The following is a 20275-nucleotide window of genomic DNA, read 5'->3' as shown; positions in this document are numbered from 1 at the left end:
AGTATTCAGACGCTTTGCTGTGAAAATCATATTAACTCACTATTAACTCACATGCTGTCCATTTCCTTCTGATTCTCCTTAAGATGGTTCTACTCCGTCATTGGAGTCCAGCTGTGTTTAATTAAACTGATTGGACTTGATTAGGAAGGCACCAACCTGTCTATATAAGACCTCACAGCTCACAGTGCATGTCAGAGCACATGAGAATCATGAGGTCTAAGGAACTGCCCAGGGAGCTCAGAGACAGAATTGTGACAAGGCACAGATCTGGTCAAGGTTACAAAAGAATTTTTGCAGCACTCAAGGTTCCTAAAAACACAGTGATCACAATTTTTAAATGGAAGAAGTTTGGGCCGACCATAACTGTTCCTCGACCTGGCCGTCTAGCCAAACTAAGCAATCGTTAGAACAGTGGTTCTCAACCTGTGGGTCGGGACCCCAGCTGGGGTCGAACGACCAAAACCGGGGGTCGCCTAAAGCCATCAGAGCTGCAATTTTACTGTGTTTTTACTGCGAGTTGCATGGTTTGGGGTCACCACAGTATGAGGAACTGTATTGTGGGGTCACAGCATTAGAAAGGTTGAGAACCACTGCGTTAGAAGGAGCCTTGGTGACAGAGGTAAATAAGGGAAATGGGAAAAGGTTCCACAAAGTCACTCATCACTGCAGCCTACAGCAGTGCAAACTGCTTGTACAGATATTTAAGAATTGTCCGTGCAACATATCTGTCACACACGACCCTTTTGTGTGGCAGCACTATACCCGACACAACACAAAATTCTGCACCTAAAGGGGCGTTCCGAAGCTCATTCGGTCCTTGTGCCACATTCATTTTGCAGACAGAATTGATGCACTCTGTCGGGGCAGTGTAGAGGGCACCAGACTCATGAAGAACGTGCACCCACAGGACCACTGGGTGTAATGGAAGGAAAGATGAATGCGGCCAAGTACAGAGATATCCTGGATGAACCTCTTCTAGATGCTCTGGACCTCAGACTGGGCCGAACCTTCCAACAAGACAATGACCCTAAGCACACGGCTAAAATAACACAGCAGAGGCTTCAGAACATCTCTGTGACCATTCCTGACTGGCCCAGCCAGAGCCCGGACCTAAACCCAATGGAGCATCTCTGGAGAGACATGAAAATGGCTTCCACCATGTTCACCATCCAACCTGAGGGACCTGGAGAAGATCTGCAAGGGAAAGGCAGAGGATCCCCAAATCCTGGGGTGACTGCACAGTATTATGCGGGGCACTGTGTAGATCTATACTATAATTATGTGTATTATGGGGCACTGTATAGATGCTTATGCACAGTATTGCATTATTATTGGGCACTATAGATATGTATTACTTCTGCACCCTATGGGTAACATAGGGCACCGCATTGATATATTAATTACGCGCAGTATGGTGCTAGTATGTAGACAGAAACCCCAAATGATGGAAAACTCCTTAGGGTGAAGACACATGTGGCGTTTTCAGGCCGTTTTTAGATCATTAAAACGCATCCGTTAAAAAACATGTTTTTTAACGCACACGTTTTTAACGATCTGAAAACGCACTAACAAATAACGGCCCAAAAACGGCCTAAAAACGCCACATGTGTCTTCACCCATAGAATTTTGACACAATTAAAATATCCACATTGTTACAAAGATACATAATAATGTATCCAATATACGGTATAAAGCTGGATGTATGTGTGTTTGTCCGCTAAAGGAATCTGCACCGTCACGTTTACAGTCACCAAATTTTGCACAGTCGCTCTCTGACACTCAGGGAAAGTCATAGACCAGGTTTTTAGCTGAAATTTTCACCCCGCGCTTTCCAAAATCCATTTATTAACCTGTATACACAGGAGTCACTGGGGCAGATTTACTTACCCGGTCCATTCGCGATCCAGCGGCGTGTTCTCTGCGGAGGATTCGGGTCTGGCCGGGATTTATTAAGGTAGTTCCTCCGACGTCCACCAGGTGGCGCTGCTGCGCTGAAGTTCCCTGGAACACACTGGAATACACCGAGCCGGACTGAGTGCAATTTTCGCGTCACATTTTTTTTTTTTTTTAAATGCAGCGTTTTTTTCCGAATCCGTCGGGTTTTCGTTCGGCAACGCCCCCCCCATTTCCGTCGCGTGCATGCCAGCGCCGATGCGCCACAATCCGATCGCGTGCGCCAAAATCCCGGGGCAATTCAGGGAAATCGGCGCAAATCAGAAATATTCGGGTAACATGTCGGGAAAACGCGAATCAGGCTCTTAGTAAATGACCCCCACTGTCTGCTGCTGCTGTGGTAGTTGTGAGCTGAGCTGTGATTGGTTGCTATTCTGCCACAGGTGATTAATATGAGCTCTGAGCTGTGATTGGTTACTATAGGAAATGAGAACTCAGCAAGTAGAATAAATGTGTGGTTAGTCACGAAACCTCCAATATACAATTAATACAGCAAAGTAGGGGAAAAGGGGATGGAGGGCTAAAGTGCTAAAATGTAACTTTTATTATTAAATCACATAAAAAAAACCCACACTGTAATGCAGATTGAAAAAAGTATGTAAAAAAGGTAACCCTAAGTATACTTAGGTGAAAACCAAGCGGAAGTATAAATCTGTGATAACAAAAACAAGCATGAACACCAATCAATATGGATTAGGTCACCAAGACAAATGGTCATCTCCTACCATGATTCAGGCATCTCCAAGCTCAGCGGGTGGGTAGCGGGGGCAACGTGGAATGATCCTGTCCCTAAATCCACCCCTTTAACTCCCGCCCTGACAAGGGCAGCCCACATCTGTCCTTATCATTGAGAAAGCATGCCCCCTGTCAGCGCCACCTTCCCTGACGCGTTTCGTCACCTGACTCCACAGAGGGATAGATACAGATACGCCGTCCGTTACTCTGGATTAGGCGTTCATGGAGCATATAAAGACATACAGCATTGTGGACAACATGCTTCACCATCACTGTATGTCTTTATATGCTCCTTGAACGCCTAATCCAGAGTAACGGGGAGAGTGAGAGACAGGCGGGGAGAGTGAGCGACAGAGAGACAGGCGGGGAGAGTGAGCGACAGAGAGACAGGCGGGGAGAGTGAGCGACAGAGAGACAGACAGGGAGAGTGAGCAGCAGGTGGGGAGAGTGAGTGATAGAGAGACAGACAGGGGGAGTTAGCGACAGAGAGACAAACAGGGAGAGTTAGCGACAGAGAGACAGACAGGGAGAGTTAGCGACAGAGAGACAGACAGGGAGAGTTAGCGACAGAGAGACAGACAGGGAGAGTTAGCGACAGAGAGACAGACAGGGAGTGTAACTGAGAGACACAGAGACAGGCAGAGAGAGTGAGTGACTAAGTGAGAGACAGGCAGGTAGCCTGAATGAGTAACAGAGAGACAGCCGGTAAGTGTGAGTTAGGGAGAGTGAGTGACAGACAGGGAGAGATAGATATATAATATTTTTTGGTAACCGCCTATTTTTTTATAACTTAGAGCAGTTATTTCCTATCCCTAGCTACTCCGGGATCTCCAGCCAGTGAGTTATATAATATGAATGATTACTCATATAGCAGATTGGATGAGATTTCTCCAATCTCCTTAGTGTTGAGTTGTTGGATACGACCAGGTGGGAACTTTTGGTCTAATTGTCTATAGATATAAATGTGCTGGGAGACCCGTGTGACGCTACAGGAACTTCTGGAGGAGAGGAGGGGGGGGGGGGATCATCTCATCTCTTATTGGTTATAGAATGGTCAACGATGTACGGACATAACCTGTGACTCCCATTATACCATTGCCCCCATAGTGCCTGCAGTGTGCCACCATAGCTGCAGCAGAGTGCTCGCAGAGTGCCACCACAGCGCCAGCAGAGTGCCCCCATAGTGCCAGCAGAGTTCCCTCATAGTGCCAGCAAATTGCCCCCATAGCGCCAGCAGTGTGCCCCCATAGCGCCAGCAGTGTGCCCCCAGAGTGCGACCATAGCACCAGCAGAGTGGCCCCATAGCGCCAGCAGAGTGCCCCCATAGTGGCAGCAGAGTGCCCCCATAGTGGCAGCAGAGTGCCCCCATTGCACCAGCAGTGTGCCCCTATAGCGCCAGCAGTGTGCCCCCATAGCTCCAGCAGAGTGCCCACACAATGCCAGCAGTGTGCCGCCATAGCTCAAGCAGAGTGCCCCCATAGTGCCAGCAGAGTGCCCCCATATTACTAGCAGCGTGCCCCCATAGCTCCAGCAGAGTGCCCCCACAATGCCACAGTGTGCCCCAATAGCTCCAGCAGAGTGCCCCCACAATGCCACAGTGTGCCGCCATAGCTCAAGCAGAGTGCCCCCATAGTGCCAACAGAGTGGCCCCATAGTGCCCCCATAGTACTAGAAGAGTCTATAGCAGAGCAGTGTGCCAGCAGTGTGCCCCAATAGCGCCAACAGTGTGCCCCCATAGCTCCAGCAGAGTGCCCCCACAATGCCAGCAGTGTGCCCCATAGCTCCAGCAGAGTGCCCCCATAGTTCCAACAGAGTGCCCCCACAATGCCAGCAGAGTGCCCCCATAGTGCCAGCAGAGTGCCCCCATAGTGCCAGCAGAGTACTAGCAAGTGAGAGTGAGCAACATAGAGACAGACAGGGAGAGTGAGCTACAGGTGGGGAGAGTGAGTTATAGAGAGACAGACGGGGAGTGTAACTGAGAGACACAGAGACAGGCGGAGAGAGTGAGTGACTAAGTGAGAGACAGGCAGGTAGCCTATGTGAGTGATAGAGAGACAACCAGTGAGTGTGAGTTAGAAACAGACAGGGAGAGTAACTGAGAGAGGCAGGGAGAGTGAGTGACAGACAGGGAGAGATAGATATATAATATTTTTATTTCCTATCCTGAGCTACTCCGGGATCTCCAGCCAGTAAGTTATATAATATGAATGATTACTCATATAGCAGATTGGATGAGATTTCTCCAACCTCCTTAGTGTTGAGTTGTTGGATACGTACAGAGTGCCCGCATAGTTCCAGCAGAGTGCCCCCATAGCTCAAGCAGAGTGCCCCCATAGTGCCAGCAGAGTGGCCCCATAGTGCTCCCAAAGTACTAGCAGAATGCCCCCATAGCGCCAGCAGAGTGCCCCCATAGCGCCAGCAGAGTGCCCCCGTAGCGCCAGCAGAGTGCCCCCAGAGTGCCACCATAGCACCAGCAGAGTGGCCCCATAGCTCCAGCAGAGTGCCCCCATAGCGCCAGCAGAGTGCCCCCATAGCGCCAGCAGAGTGCCCCAATAGTGACAGCAGAGTGCCCCCAAAGCGCCAGCAGAGTGCCCCCATAGTGCCAGCAGAGTGCCCCATTGAGCCAGCAGTGTTCCCTCATAGTGCCCCCATAGTGCCAGCAGTGTGCCCCTATAGCGTCAGCAGAGTGCCCCCATAGCGCCAGCAGAGAGCCCCCACAATGCCAGCAGAGTGCCCCCATAGTGCCAGCAGAGTGCCCCCATAGCGCCAGCAGCGTTCCCCCATAGTGCCAGCAGAATGCCTCCATAGCGCCAGCAGCGCTCCCCCATAGTGCCAGCAGAGTGCCCCCATAGCGCCACCAGAGTGCCCCCATAGTGCCAGCAGAGTGCTCCCATAGCACCAGCAGAGTGCCCCCATAGCACCAGCAGAGTGTCCCCATAGCGCCAGCAGAGTGTCCCCATAGCGCCAGCAGAGTGCCTCCACAATGCCAACAGAGTGCCCCCACAGTGCCAGCAGAGTGCCCCCATAGCGCCAGCAGTGTGTCCCCATAGTGCCAGCAGTTTGCCCGCATAGTCCCAGCATAGTGCCGCCATAGTACCAGCAGAGTGCCACCATAGCGCCAGCAGTGTGCCCCCATAGAGCCAGCAGAGTGCCCCCATAGAGCCAGCAGAGTGCCCCCATAGCTCCAGCAGAGTGCCCCATAGCTCCAGCAGAGTGCCCCATAGCTCCAGCAGAGTGCCCCCATAGCGCCAGCAGTGTGCCCCCATAGCACCAGCAGAGTTCCCCCACAGCTCCAGAAGTGTGCCCCCATAGCACCAGCAGAGTTCTAGCAGTGTACCCCCATAGTGCCAGCAGTGTGCCCCTATAGCGCCAGCAGTGTGCCCCCATAGTGCCAGCAGTGTGCCCCCATAGCCCCAGCAGTGTGCCCCCATAGTCCCAGCATAGTGCCAGCAGAGTGCCCCCATAGTGCCAGCAGAGTGCCCCCATAGTGCCAGCAGAGTGTCCCCATAGCGCCAGCAGAGTGCCTCCACAATGCCAACAGAGTGCCCCCACAGTGCCAGCAGAGTGCCCCCATAGCGCCAGCAGTTTGCCCGCATAGTCCCAGCATAGTGCCGCCATAGTACCAGCAGAGTGCCACCATAGCGCCAGCAGTGTGCCCCCATAGAGCCAGCAGAGTGCCCCCATAGAGCCAGCAGAGTGCCCCCATAGCTCCAGCAGAGTGCCCCCATAGCTCCAGCAGAGTGCCCCCATAGCGCCAGCAGTGTGCCCCCATAGCACCAGCAGAGTTCCCCCACAGCTCCAGAAGTGTGCCCCCATAGCACCAGCAGAGTTCTAGCAGTGTACCCCCATAGTGCCAGCAGTGTGCCCCTATAGCGCCAGCAGTGTGCCCCCATAGTGCCAGCAGTGTGCCCCCATAGCCCCAGCAGTGTGCCCCCATAGTCCCAGCATAGTGCCAGCAGAGTGCCCCCATAGTGCCAGCAGAGTGCCCCCATAGTGCCAGCAGAGTGCCCCCATAGTGCCAGCAGAGTGCCCCCATAGTGCCAGCAGTGTGCCCCCATAGTGCCATCAGTGTGCTCCCATAGGGCCAGCAGATAGTTACCAGATACAGCTCTTTCCATATGATTGTGTTCCCCTCATCTCTTTATAACAATCTAAGATCCGTGTCCCCAAAGCACCGGAGACTCCTTATTCCTTCAAACCGCACAACCCCTGTACAATACAGCACAGCCGCATCCCCCGGCACTACAGGTCCCAGCATGTCCGGCACCTGCCGCTCGGGACATGTACACACAGGACTGCGGTTCTCACTCACCTACACGCCGGGACAGCCCCAGCTCGTCGTTCAGCCACTGGCAGATGATGTCGGTCATGTCCGCGGCCCCGGAGCAGCTGATCGTGCGATCTATACGGGAGCCTCCAGGCCGCGTCCCGGCTCCATGACAACCATTACCATAGAGACTGTGTCCAAGCCGCGGCGTGTACCATAGAGACCAGAGCTGGAGGAATGCGGCTACTACAGAGAGTGCACAGCGCCACCTGCTGCCCGGCCCCTGCTACTACTACACAGCACCACCTGCTGCCAGGCCCCTGCTACTACTACACAGCGCCACCTGCTGCCCGGCCCCTGCTACTACTAAGCAGCGCCACCTGCTGCCCGGCCCCTGCTACTACTACACAGCGCCACCTGCTGCCCGGTCCCTGCTACTACTAAGCAGCGCCACCTGCTGCCCGGCCCCTGCTACTTCTACACAGCGCCACCTGCTGCCCGGCCCCTGCTACTACTACACAGCGCCACCTGCTGCCCGGCCCCTGCTATTACTACACAGCGCCACCTGCTGCCTGGCCCCTGCTACAACTACACAGCGCCACCTGCTGCCGGCCCCTGCTACTACTACACAGCGCCACCTGCTGCCCGGCCCCTGCTACTACTACACAGCGACACCCGCTGCTCGGCCCCTGCTACTACTACACAGCGCAACCTGCTATCTGACGCCTGCTACTACTACACAGCACCCCCTGCTTCCCAACCCCTGCTACTACTACACACCGCCACCTGCTGCCCAGCCCCTGCTACTACTACACAGCGCCACCTACTGCCCGATCCCTGCTACTACTACACAGCGCCACCTGCTGCGCGGCACCTGCTACTACTACACAGCGCCACCTGCTATTACTACACAGCGCCACCTGCTGCCCGGCCCCTGCAACTACTACACAGTGCCACCTGCTGCCTGGCCCCTGCTACTACTACACAGCGCCACCCGCTGTCCGACGCCTGCTACTACTACACAGCACCGCCTGCTTCCCAACCCCTGCTACTACTACACAGCGACACCTGCTGCCCGGCCCCTGCTACTACTACAAAGCGCCACCTGCTGCCCAGCCCCTGCTACTGCTACACAGCGCCACCTGCTGCCCAGCCCCTGCTACTACTACACAGCGCCACCTGGTGCCCGGACCCTGCAACTACTACACAGTGACACCTGCTGCCCGGCCCCTGCTACTACTACACAGCGCCACCTGCTGCCCGACCCCTGCTACTACTATACATCGCCACCTGCTGCCCGGCCCCTGCTATTACTACACAGCGCCACCTGCTGCAAGGACCCTGCTACTACTACACAGCGCCACCTGCTGCCCGGACCCTGCTACTACTACACAGCGCCACCTGCTACTACTACACAGCGCCACCTGCTACTACTACACAGCGCCACCTGCTACTACTACACAGCGCCACCTGCTGCCCGGACCCTGCAACTACTACACAGCGCCACCTGCTGCCCGGCCCCCGCTACTACTACACAGCGCCACCTGCTGCCCAGCCCCTGCTACTACTACACAGCGCCACCCGCTACTACTACACAGCGCCACCTGCTGCCCAGCCCCTGCTACTACTACACAGCGCCACCTGCTACTACTACACAGCGCCACCTGCTGCCCAGCCCCTGCTACTACTACACAGCGCCACCTGCTACCATACCTCCCAACTTTTGTGGAGGAGAAAGAGGGACAAAATGGCGGCGCGCGAAGCGCGCCGCGGCGAATTTTTTTACCCACAGAAGCCACACCCTAGCCACGCCCCCTAACCACACCCCCTGCCCACGTCACTGCTCATACCTTCAACGCATCCACTGGCACCAATGTATATTTATGTATATAATTGGGGGGCATATTCCACTCCCCCTAGACAACGAGCATGTCCCCCCCCCAGACAACGAGCATGCCCTCCTAGACAACGAGCATGTCCTCCCCTAGACAACGAACATGCCCCCCCCAGACAACGAGCATGCCCTCCTAGACAACGAGCATGCCCCCCCCCAGACAACGAGCATGTCCTCCCCTAGACAACGAGCATGTCCTCCCCTAGACAACGAGCATGTCCCCCCCTAGACAACGAGCATGTCCCCCCCAGACAACGGGCATGTCCGCCCCCAGACAACGAGCATGCCCCCCCTAGACAACGAGCATGTCCCCCCCAGACAACGAGCATGCCCCCCCTAGACAACGAGCATGCCCCCCCTAGACAACGAGCATGTCCCCCCCCTAGACAACGAGCATGTCCTCCCCTGTGGCTGCGTGCCCTTTTTGTGTGTTTGTGTTATTTTTGTCTTCCAGGACCGTGCCTGCTGTGGACTGCTTCGGATTCAAAGGATTACATCGATGACCGACATTTCTAACAAATAAAATGGTCAACGAGGGTGTGTCTGCGTTTTTTGTCAAATAAAATTTTCTGAAAACGGTGTGATTATTTCTTTTTTTGCGACACTCTTCATAGTTTGCCATAGTAGTGGTGCCGGCTAGATGACGGTGCTCATTACTAAGGGCTGGCCTTAGTGTTTGCCTTAATTTTTTTGGCAAATTCACACTAACGCCCATACCATTACCCCGGTACCCACCGCCACCAGGGGTGCCGGGAAGAGCCGGGTACAAACCAGTACCTGACCGTCTATAGATGGTCAGGTGCTGGGGCGGCTGCAGGCTGTTATTGTTGCGCTGGAATAGCCCCCTAACAGTGGCCTATCCCAGCTCAGTAATGGCAGGCTGCTGCTGCTTTTTTGTATCTGGCTGATTTGAAAAATAGGGGCACCCCATGCCGTTTTTTCTTCAAATTTTTGACAAAAATATGCGTGGGGTTCCCCCTTTAAAGGGGGCTCCCAGGCTGTTTCCCCCATTTTTACAAAAAAATGGGGTGAAAAACGGCATGGGGTGCCCCCTATTGTTCAAATCAGCCTGATACAAAAAAGCAGCAGCAGCCTGCCATTACTGAGCTGGGATAGGCCACTGTTAGGGGGCTATTCCAGCGCAACAATAACAGCCTGCAGCCGCCCCACTACCTGACCATCTATAGACGGTCAGGTACTGGTTTGTACCCGGCTCTTCCCGGCACCCCTGGTGGCGGTGGGTACCGGGGTAATGGTATGGGCGTTAGTGTGAATTTGCCAAAAAAATTAAGGCAAACACTAAGGCCAGCCCTTAGTAATGAGCACCGTCACCTAGCCGGCACCACTACTATGGCAAACTATGAAGAGTGTCGCAAAAAAAGAAATAATCACACCGTTTTCAGAAAATTTTATTGAACAAAAAACGCAGACACACCCTCGTTGACCATTTTATTTGTTAGAAATGTCGGTCATCGACGTAATCCTTCGAATCCGAAGCAGTCCACAGCAGGCACGGTCCTGGAAGACAAAAATAACACAAACACACAAAAAAGGGCACGCAGCCACAGGGGAGGACATGCTCGTTGACTAGGGGTCAGGGGTAGACATGCTCGTTGTCTAGGGGGGGGGGGAAATGCTCGTTGTCTAGGGGGGGGGACATGCTCGTTGTCTAGGAGTCGGGGGGAGACATGCTCGTTGTCTAGGGGGGGGGAAATGCTCGTTGTCTGGGGGGGGGCATGCTCGTTGTCTAGGGGGGGGGCACATGCTCGTTGTCCAGGGGGGGAGAAATGCTCGTTGTCTAGGGGGGGAAATGCTTGTTGTCTAGGGGGGGGGACATGCTTGTTGTCTAGGGGGGGGGAGACATGCTCGTTGTCGCAGTAAAGGGGAGGGGTCCTATGGAGCGCAGTAAAGGGGAGGGGTCCTATGGAGCGCAGTAAAGGGGAGGGGTCCTATGGAGCGCAGTAAAGGGGAGGGGTCCTATGGAGCGCAGTAAAGGGGAGGGGTCCTATGGAGCGCAGTAAAGGGGAGGAGTCCTATGGAGCGCGCAGTGAAAGCCATAAAAACCACATTTGATATTTTCCTTCCCGCTTCCCAGTACAGGGCCTGGAATATTTAATACTGTCACTAGGAAGTATAATTTGTTACGCAGAAACAGGCCGCACACAGCTCTGTACATGGAAAAATAAAAAAGTTATTGATTTTTGAAAGTGGGGAGTGAAATATGGAAACGCAAAAATCGTTCCGTCAGAGTAATGGAGCAGGCGGCCGTGTATGACCATTCTGCTCCATTACTGTCACAGAGCGATGACCTTATGTGGACCCCAACAGACCCCTCGTTTTCATGATCTATGGGGGTCACATCACTGAAACCCCCACACATCAGCAGGTTAAGCCCTGTCCTATGGATAGGGCCTAACTTGTATTTGTGGGAAAACCCCTTTAACCCCTTAACGCTCTGCGCTGTAGCTCTACGGCGCAGAGAGTATAAGGAGTGTATGAAGAGGGCTCACGGGCTGAGTCTTCTTCATACAAGGTGGGGGGTTTTGCATGTTGCAGAAAACCCCCACCGCTAATAACCGCGATCGGTCATTGTCGCCGGCAAAGTCTTTTTTAGAATCGCTGTGCCCCCGAACGTCATCGGGGGCGGCGATCGTTTGCCGTGGTAGCCTCGGGTCTTCTTTTGACATGAGGCTACATGGCTTCTGCAGATTCGTTACAATGAGCCAGAAGTATTGCAGTATATGGTAGGAGCGATCTGACCATCTAGGGTTAATGTACCCTAGAGGGTCTAAGAAATAGTGGAAATAAAAAAGAAAAAAAAAGTTTTAAAAATAAAAAAAATGTATAAAATATTAAAAATTCTAATCACCCCCCTTTCCCTAGAACTGATATAAAACATAATAAACAGTAAAAATCACAATATTAGGTATCGCCGCGTCCCAAAATGCCCGATCTATCAAAATATAAAAACGGTTACGGGCGGCGGTGACCTCCGAGGCGGGAAATGGCGCCCAAATGTCCGAAATGCGACTTTTACACCTTTTTACATCACATAAAAAATGAAATTAAAAATGATCAAAATGTCGCACAGACCTCAAAATGGTAGCAATGAAAACGTCGGCTCATTTCGCCAACAATGACACCTCACACATCTCCGTGCGCCAAAGTATGAAAAAGTTATTAGCGTCAGAAGATGGCAAAATTTTTTTTTGCACACATTCGTTTAATTTTTGAAAATGTATTAAAACACAATAAAACCTATAAATCCGGTATCACCGCGATCGCACCGAACCAAAGAATAAAGCTGAGGTGTTATTTTGAGTGCACAGTCAAAGTCGAAAAAACTGAGCCCACAAGAACGTGACACGTGCGGTTTTTTAAAAAAAAATTTCCACATTTGGAATTTTTTGCAGCTTCGCAGTACACGGCATGTTAAAATAAATAACATTACGGGAAAGTAAAATTTGTTACGCACAAAATAAGCCCTCACACAGGTCTGTACACGGAAACATGAAAAAGTTATGAATTTTTGAAGTTGGAGAGCGAGAAATGAGAGAAAAACCCTGCGTCCTTAAGGGGTTAAGGGATTAAGTATATGGTACAATAAAAGCAGAATAGAAGGGCACTGGGGGGGTTAGGGATGGGGGCAGGGGGTCTATGGAGGAAAGTTAAGTGTTTAACCCTTTAGCTGCTGCCTGCAGTCCCTGTAGAGTACCTGTTATCACACTGCAGCAGCTGCACACACTCGGCTCTGCTTCATCAGACGAACTTCAGTGAAGAGCAGGAGGAGGTGGGGGCAGGGAGCCATTGATGTAGCAGTGCTGGAGAGCTCCTGCCTGCACGGAGGCTGATCCCCTGGGGCTGCTGTGCAGGGGCAGTGCAGAGAATAGGACACTCTGCACTGATCCATCCATCCATCCATCCATGTGCCTGCAAGTGGCAGCTTGAGGACAGGGAGGGCTCTGCCTCCCAGGGGAGGGGATGGGGGGAGGTGCCGGCTCTGCAGCAGACAGCCCGGGAGCTGGAGAGGAGGAGGACGCTGCACCCCGCCCCCTGGCTTCTCTGTATCCTGAGCAGGACGGGGGCGGGACTCGGGGGGGCGGGACTCGGGGGGGCGGGACTCGGGGGCGGGACAAGACGGAAAAATCCGTGAAAACGCAAAAAAAACGGGACTTTCACTTAACGATCCGTGCAGGCGGGACAAGGGTTAAAAAACGGGACTGTCCCGCCCAAAACGGGACGGTTGGGAGGTATGTGCTACTACTACACAGCGCCACCTGCTACTACTACACAGCGCCACCTGCTGCCCTGCCCCTGCTACTACTACACAGCGCCACCTGCTGCCCGGCCCCTGCTACTGCTACACAGTGCCACCTGCTACTGCTACACAGTGCCACCTGCTACTACTACACAGCGCCACCTGCTGCCCAGCCCCTAGTACTACTACACAGCACCCCCTGCTGCCCAACCCCTGCTACTACTACACAGCGCCACCTGCTGCCCGACGCCTGCTACTACTACACAGGGCCACCTGCAACTACTACACAGCGCCACCTGCTGCCCAGCCCCTGCTACTACTACACAGCGCCACCTGCTACTACTACACTTCGCCACCTGCTGCCCGGCCCCTGCTACTACTACACAGCGCCACCTGCTGCCCGGCCCCCGCTACTACTACACAGCGCCACCTGTTGCCCAGCCCCTGCTACTACTACACAGCGCCACCTGCTGCACAGCCCCTGCTACTACTACACAGCGCCACCTGCTGCACAGCCCCTGCTACTACTACACAGCGCCACCTGCTACTACTACAAAGCGCCACCTGCTACTACTACACAGCGCCACCTGCTGCCCGGCCCCTGCTACTGCTACACAGTGCCACCTGCTACTACTACACAGCGCCACCTGCTGCCCGGCCCTGCTATTACTACACAGCGCAACCTGCTACTACTACAAAGCGCCACCTGCTGCCCGACGCCTGCTACTACTACACAGGGCCACCTGCTACTACTACACAGTGCCACCTGCTGCCCAGCCCCTGCTACTACTACACAGCGCCACCTGCTACTACTACACAGCGCCACCTGCTGCCCGGCCCCTGCTACTACTACACAGCGCCACCTGCTGCCCGGCCCCCGCTACTACTACACAGCGCCACCTGCTGCCCAGCCCCTGCTACTACTATACAGCGCCACCTGCTGCCCAGCCCCTGCTACTACTACACAGCGCCACCTGCTACTACTACACAGCGCCACCTGCTGCCCGGCCCCTGCTACTACTACACAGCGCCACCTGCTGCCCGGCCCCCGCTACTACTACACAGCGCCACCTGCTGCCCAGCCCCTGCTACTACTACACAGCGCCACCTGCTGCCCAGCCCCTGCTACTACTACACAGCGCCACCTGCTACTACTACACAGCGCCACCTGCTAACCGGCCCCCGCTACTACTACAAAGCGCCACCTGCTGCCCTGCCCCCGCTACTACTACACAGCGCCACCTGCTGCCCAGCCCCTGCTACTACTACACAGCGCCACCTGCTGCCCAGCCCCTGCTACTACTACACAGCGCCACCTGCTACTACTACACAGCGCCACCTGCTACTACTACACAGCGCCACCTGCTACTACTACACAGCGCCACCTGCTTCCCTGCCGCTGCTACTACTACACAGCACCACCTGCTGCCCGGCCCTGCTATTACTACACAGCGCCACATGCTACTACTACACAGCGCCACCTGCTGCCCGACGCCTGCTACTACTACACAGGGCCACCTGCAACTACTACACAGCGCCACCTGCTGCCCAGCCCCTGCTACTACTACACAGCGCCACCTGCTACTACTACACTTCGCCACCTGCTGCCCGGCCCCTGCTACTACTACACAGCGCCACCTGCTGCCCGGCCCCCGCTACTACTACACAGCGCCACCTGTTGCCCAGCCCCTGCTACTACTACACAGCGCCACCTGCTGCACAGCCCCTGCTACTACTACACAGCGCCACCTGCTGCACAGCCCCTGCTACTACTACACAGCGCCACCTGCTACTACTACAAAGCGCCACCTGCTACTACTACACAGCGCCACCTGCTGCCCGGCCCCTGCTACTGCTACACAGTGCCACCTGCTACTACTACACAGCGCCACCTGCTGCCCGGCCCTGCTATTACTACACAGCGCAACCTGCTACTACTACAAAGCGCCACCTGCTGCCCGACGCCTGCTACTACTACACAGGGCCACCTGCTACTACTACACAGTGCCACCTGCTGCCCAGCCCCTGCTACTACTACACAGCGCCACCTGCTACTACTACACAGCGCCACCTGCTGCCCGGCCCCTGCTACTACTACACAGCGCCACCTGCTGCCCGGCCCCCGCTACTACTACACAGCGCCACCTGCTGCCCAGCCCCTGCTACTACTATACAGCGCCACCTGCTGCCCAGCCCCTGCTACTACTACACAGCGCCACCTGCTACTACTACACAGCGCCACCTGCTGCCCGGCCCCTGCTACTACTACACAGCGCCACCTGCTGCCCGGCCCCCGCTACTACTACACAGCGCCACCTGCTGCCCAGCCCCTGCTACTACTACACAGCGCCACCTGCTGCCCAGCCCCTGCTACTACTACACAGCGCCACCTGCTACTACTACACAGCGCCACCTGCTAACCGGCCCCCGCTACTACTACAAAGCGCCACCTGCTGCCCTGCCCCCGCTACTACTACACAGCGCCACCTGCTGCCCAGCCCCTGCTACTACTACACAGCGCCACCTGCTGCCCAGCCCCTGCTACTACTACACAGCGCCACCTGCTACTACTACACAGCGCCACCTGCTACTACTACACAGCGCCACCTGCTACTACTACACAGCGCCACCTGCTTCCCTGCCGCTGCTACTACTACACAGCACCACCTGCTGCCCGGCCCTGCTATTACTACACAGCGCCACATGCTACTACTACACAGCGCCACCTGCTGCCCAGCCCCTGCTACTACTTCACAGCACCACCTGCTGCCCAGCCCGTCTCCTACTACACAGCGCCACCTGCTGCCCGGCCCCCGCTACTACTACACATCGCCACCTGCTGCCCGGCCCTGCTATTATTACACAGCGCCACCTGCTACTACTACACAGCGCCACCTGCTGCCCGGCCCCTGCTACTACTACACAGCGCTACCTGCTGCCTGGCCCCTGCTACTACTACACAGCGCCACCTGCTGCCCAGCCCCTGCTACTACTACACAGCTCCACCTGCTGCCCGGCCCCTGCTACTACTACACAGTGACTCCTGCTGCCCAGCCCCTTCTACTACTACACAGCGCCACCTGCTGCCCGGCCCCTGCTACTACTACACAGCGCCACCTGCTGCCTGGCCCCTGCTACTACTACACAGTGACTCCTGCTGCCCGGCCCCTGCTACTACTACACAGCGCCACCTGCTGCCCGGCCCCTGCTACTACTACACAGCGCCACCTGCTGCCCAGCCCCTGCTACTACTACACAGCGCCACCTGCTGCCCGTCCCTGCTACTACTACACAGCGCCACCTACTACTACTACACACCGCCACCTGCTGCCCGGCCCCTGCTACTACTACACAGAGCCACCTGCTGCCCGACCCCTGCTACTACTACACAGCGGCACCTACTACTACTATACAGTGCCACCTTCTGTCCGGCCCCTGCTACTACTACACAGCGCCACCTGCTGCCCGGCCCCTGCGACTGTTACACAGTGCCCCCTGCTGCCAGGCCCCTGCTACTACTACACAGCGCAACCTACTGCCCGGTCCCTGCTACTACTACACAGCGCCACCTGCTGCCCAGCCCCTGTTACTACTACACAGCGCCACCTGCTGCCCGGCCCCTGCTACTACTACACAGCGCCACCTGCTGCCTGGCCCCTGCTACTGCTACACAGTGCCCCTTACTGCCCGGCCCCTGCTACTCCTATGCAGCGCCACCTGCTGCCCGGCCCCTGCAACTACTACACAGCGCCACCTGCTGCACGGCCCCTGCTATTACTACACAGCGCCACCTGCTGCCCGACCCTGCTACTACTACACAGCGCCACCTGCTGCCCGGCCCCTGCTTCTACTACACAGCGCCACCTGCTGCCCGGCACCTGCTACTACATCACAGCGCCACCTGCTGCCCAGCTCCTGCTACTACTACACAGCGCCACCTGCTGCCCGGCCCCTGCTACTACTACACAGCGCCACCTGCTGCCCGACCTCTGCTACTACTACACAGCGCCACCTGCTGCCCGGCCCCTGCTACTACAACACAGCGCCACCTGCTGCCTAGCCCCTGCTACTACTACACATCGCCACCTGCTGCCCGGCCCCTGCTACTACTACACAGCGCCACCTGCTGCCCGACCTCTGCTACTACTATACAGCGACACCTGCTGCCCGCCCCCTGCAGGGGCCGGGCAGCAGGTGGCGCTGTGTTGTAGTAGCAGGGGTCGGGTAGCCCTAAAATTTGTAAATTTTAGGGCTAAATGAACGTATAACCGACACAATTTGACCATTCTAAATTTCACCTCCATTTTGATTCAATTACTATGAAGATCTCAAGGGGTTAACGATCTTCCTAAAAGCTGTTTCTGATAGTTTGTGGGGTGCAGATTTGAAAATGTGTTGGTTATATAAGGGGGTTTTGATGCTAAATATGTAAAATTTCATTCAAAACAGTATTTATGCGCAAAAGAGTAAATTCGGAAAATACGGAAAATCGCAATTCTATTAATCAAAATAAATTATCCAGACATTTCAAAAATGATGAAAATGTAAAGTAGACAAATGGGAAATGTTATTCAGCAACTTATTTAGGTGGTAAATCTATCTACCTGAAAATGTCATGATTTCGAATTTCAAAAAGGTGAAAAGGTGAAATTTTTTAAAAAATTCATCATTTTTTCTTTTTTTGGAACATAAACGCAAAACTTATCAGCCAACATTTACCACTAAAATGAAGTACCACATGTGGGGGAAAAAACAATCTCAGAATCGCTTTGAGAAGTAACAGAGTTCAAAAGTTATAACCATATAAAGCGACGCAAGTCAGAATCCAAAAAATGGGGATGAGCCTTAAGCTGTAAAATGGCTGTGTCCCTAAGGGGTTAACTCTGCGTGTGTCCCTGCTTCCTGCACTGCTACAAGGCATCTACCAGAGCAATTCCCTACAAGTCATACATGCTTAGTAGCTTAGTGGTCAGCCTAGTTCAGGAGTTAGGTGGTCACACATGCTCTGTAGTTCGGTGGTCACACATGCTCTGTAGTTAGGTGGCCACACATGCTCTGTAGTTCGGTGGTCACACATGCTCTGTAGTTAGGTGGCCACACATGCTCTGTAGTTCGGTGGTCACACATGCTCTGTAGTTAGGTGGTCACACATGCTCTGTAGTTCGGTGGTCACACATGCTCTGTAGTTAGGTGGCCACACATGCTCTGTAGTTCGGTGGTCACACATGCTCTGTAGTTAGGTGGTCACACATGCTCTGTAGTTAGGTGGTCACACATGCTCTGTAGTTAGGTGGTCACACATGCTCTGTAGTTAGGTGGTCACACATGCTCTGTAGTTAGGTGGTCACACATGCTCTGTAGTTAGCCGGTCACACATGCTCAAAAGATAGTTAGTCATACCTGCTCAGTAATTCAGTGGTCACACATGCTCTGTAGTTCAGTGGTCACACATGCTCTGTAGTTCGGTGGTCTCACATGCTCTGTAGTTCGGTGGTCTCACATGCTCTGTAGGCGTTCAGTGGTTCTTCCAGATATGAGGATGCCCAGAGCTGTGGCCCAATGACTGAAACCCCTTCATAAGCAAATTATATAGAGAGAGTAAACTATTATAGCTGCTATCCATCCAGGCCACCTCTACATAACCCTCCAGGTTGTTTTGAATGATACAATATCCCTCTGACATGTTTATGGCTACAGAGGGATTAAAAGGGTTATGATAGAGTCATTTAATTTTCAAGAGAAATGGACGGATCATTTCTGTAAATATGTAACAATAAACGGTGGAGAAATCTGAGATTCTACAATAATCCATTTTTTATTAGCTGAAAAAATACAAGCAGACGCCGTCCATGTAACCTGTGCTGCACCCCGCGAGCAGAGAATGGGAACAGGTCAGGGCACAGATCCACACTTATTACTATATCTTTAACAGGGCTGGCTCCAGGTTTCAGTAGGCCCCTGGGCGACAGAACCTCAGTGGGCCCCTTTGCAGTGAACTCACGTGGCAGCATTTAAAATTCAGAAACTAAAACTGTCTCCTGTTACCTAAAATATTCCCTAATTTATCATCCCAAACAGCCGTATCACGGTCAGGGCAGTTTTGAGGTCATTTAACCAACAGGACAAGCCTAAAATTTTGTGCCCCTCTGCCAAGTAATAAAACTGAAGCTTCAACTCAGCTGCTGCGGAACCTCATAATACACCCCTCAGCTACTGCGGAACCTCATAATACACCCCTCAGCTGCTGCGGAACCTCATAATACACCCCTCAGCTGCTGCGGAACCTCATAATACACCCCTCAGCTGCTGCGGAACCTCATAATACACCCTTCAGGTGCTGCAGAACCTCATAATACACCCTTCAGGTGCTGCAGAACCTCATAATACACCCTTCAGCTGCTGTGGAACCTTATAACACACCCTTCAGCTGCTGCGGAACCTCATAATACACCCCTCAGCTGCTGCGGAACCTCATAATACACCCCTCAGCTGCTGCGGAACCTCATAATACACCCCTCAGCTGCTGCGGAACTTCATAATACCCACCTCAGCTGCTGCGGAACCTCATAATACAGATCACTGCTGCTGCCTAACATCATAATACACACTTCAGCTGCTTCAATACAGCATAATAACAGTTCAGCTGCTGCAGAACCTCCTAATACACAACTTTGCTGCTGCAGAATCTCATAATACACATCACTGCTGAAACAGAAGCCTCTCTCCTTCTCATGTATATACAAACAAACAGGCATTCACACATGCAGCAAGACATATATACAGGCAGTCACACATACAGGCAAGTATAGCTACATACAGACAGATACATGCAGACAAGCATTGAGGCAAACACACACACTGACAGACAGATACATGAAAACAGATACACATGCAGGGAAACACATCATCACACATACCATACACTCACCATATGGATCAGTCATACACAGCCATACATGTGACATACCATTACACCCTATGGTGTCTGCAGCAGCCCTGGTATCACACAGAGGAGTCTTCAGGCTTCTCCTCCTCCTCCATCTCTTCGTCCCGATCTCTAAGCTGCCAGATCTCTGCTATACTGCAGCTCCGTGTGAAGAGGAGATGGGGGAAGGGTGGGTTAACCCATTATGTGCTGTATCTCCCAGGCTGCTCAGCAGCCTCTAAC

The 20275-nt window shown here is 53.8% G+C and overlaps 1 protein-coding gene across 2 annotated transcripts in view; it reads right to left on the bottom strand.

Annotated features, from left to right (window-relative positions):
• SPEF2 (sperm flagellar 2) overlaps window positions 1-7184 on the bottom strand; it is a 76059-nt gene extending 68875 nt beyond the window's left edge. The window contains exon 1 of one of the 2 annotated variants that reach the window (XM_072134796.1): window positions 7001-7184. In XM_072134796.1, the coding sequence (XP_071990897.1) occupies window positions 7001-7058 (58 nt within the window). In that variant the 5' untranslated portion in view covers window positions 7059-7184. The remainder of the gene's footprint in view (window positions 1-7000) is intronic. The other variant, XM_072134786.1, reaches the window with a different exon arrangement.
• Window positions 7185-20275: the final 13091 nt, after the last annotated feature.

The sequence above is a fragment of the Engystomops pustulosus genome, chromosome 1 (assembly GCF_040894005.1).
Source record: "Engystomops pustulosus chromosome 1, aEngPut4.maternal, whole genome shotgun sequence".
NCBI classification, from domain to species: Eukaryota; Metazoa; Chordata; class Amphibia; order Anura; family Leptodactylidae; genus Engystomops; species Engystomops pustulosus.
This window is presented reverse-complemented; position numbering and strand designations above follow the sequence as displayed.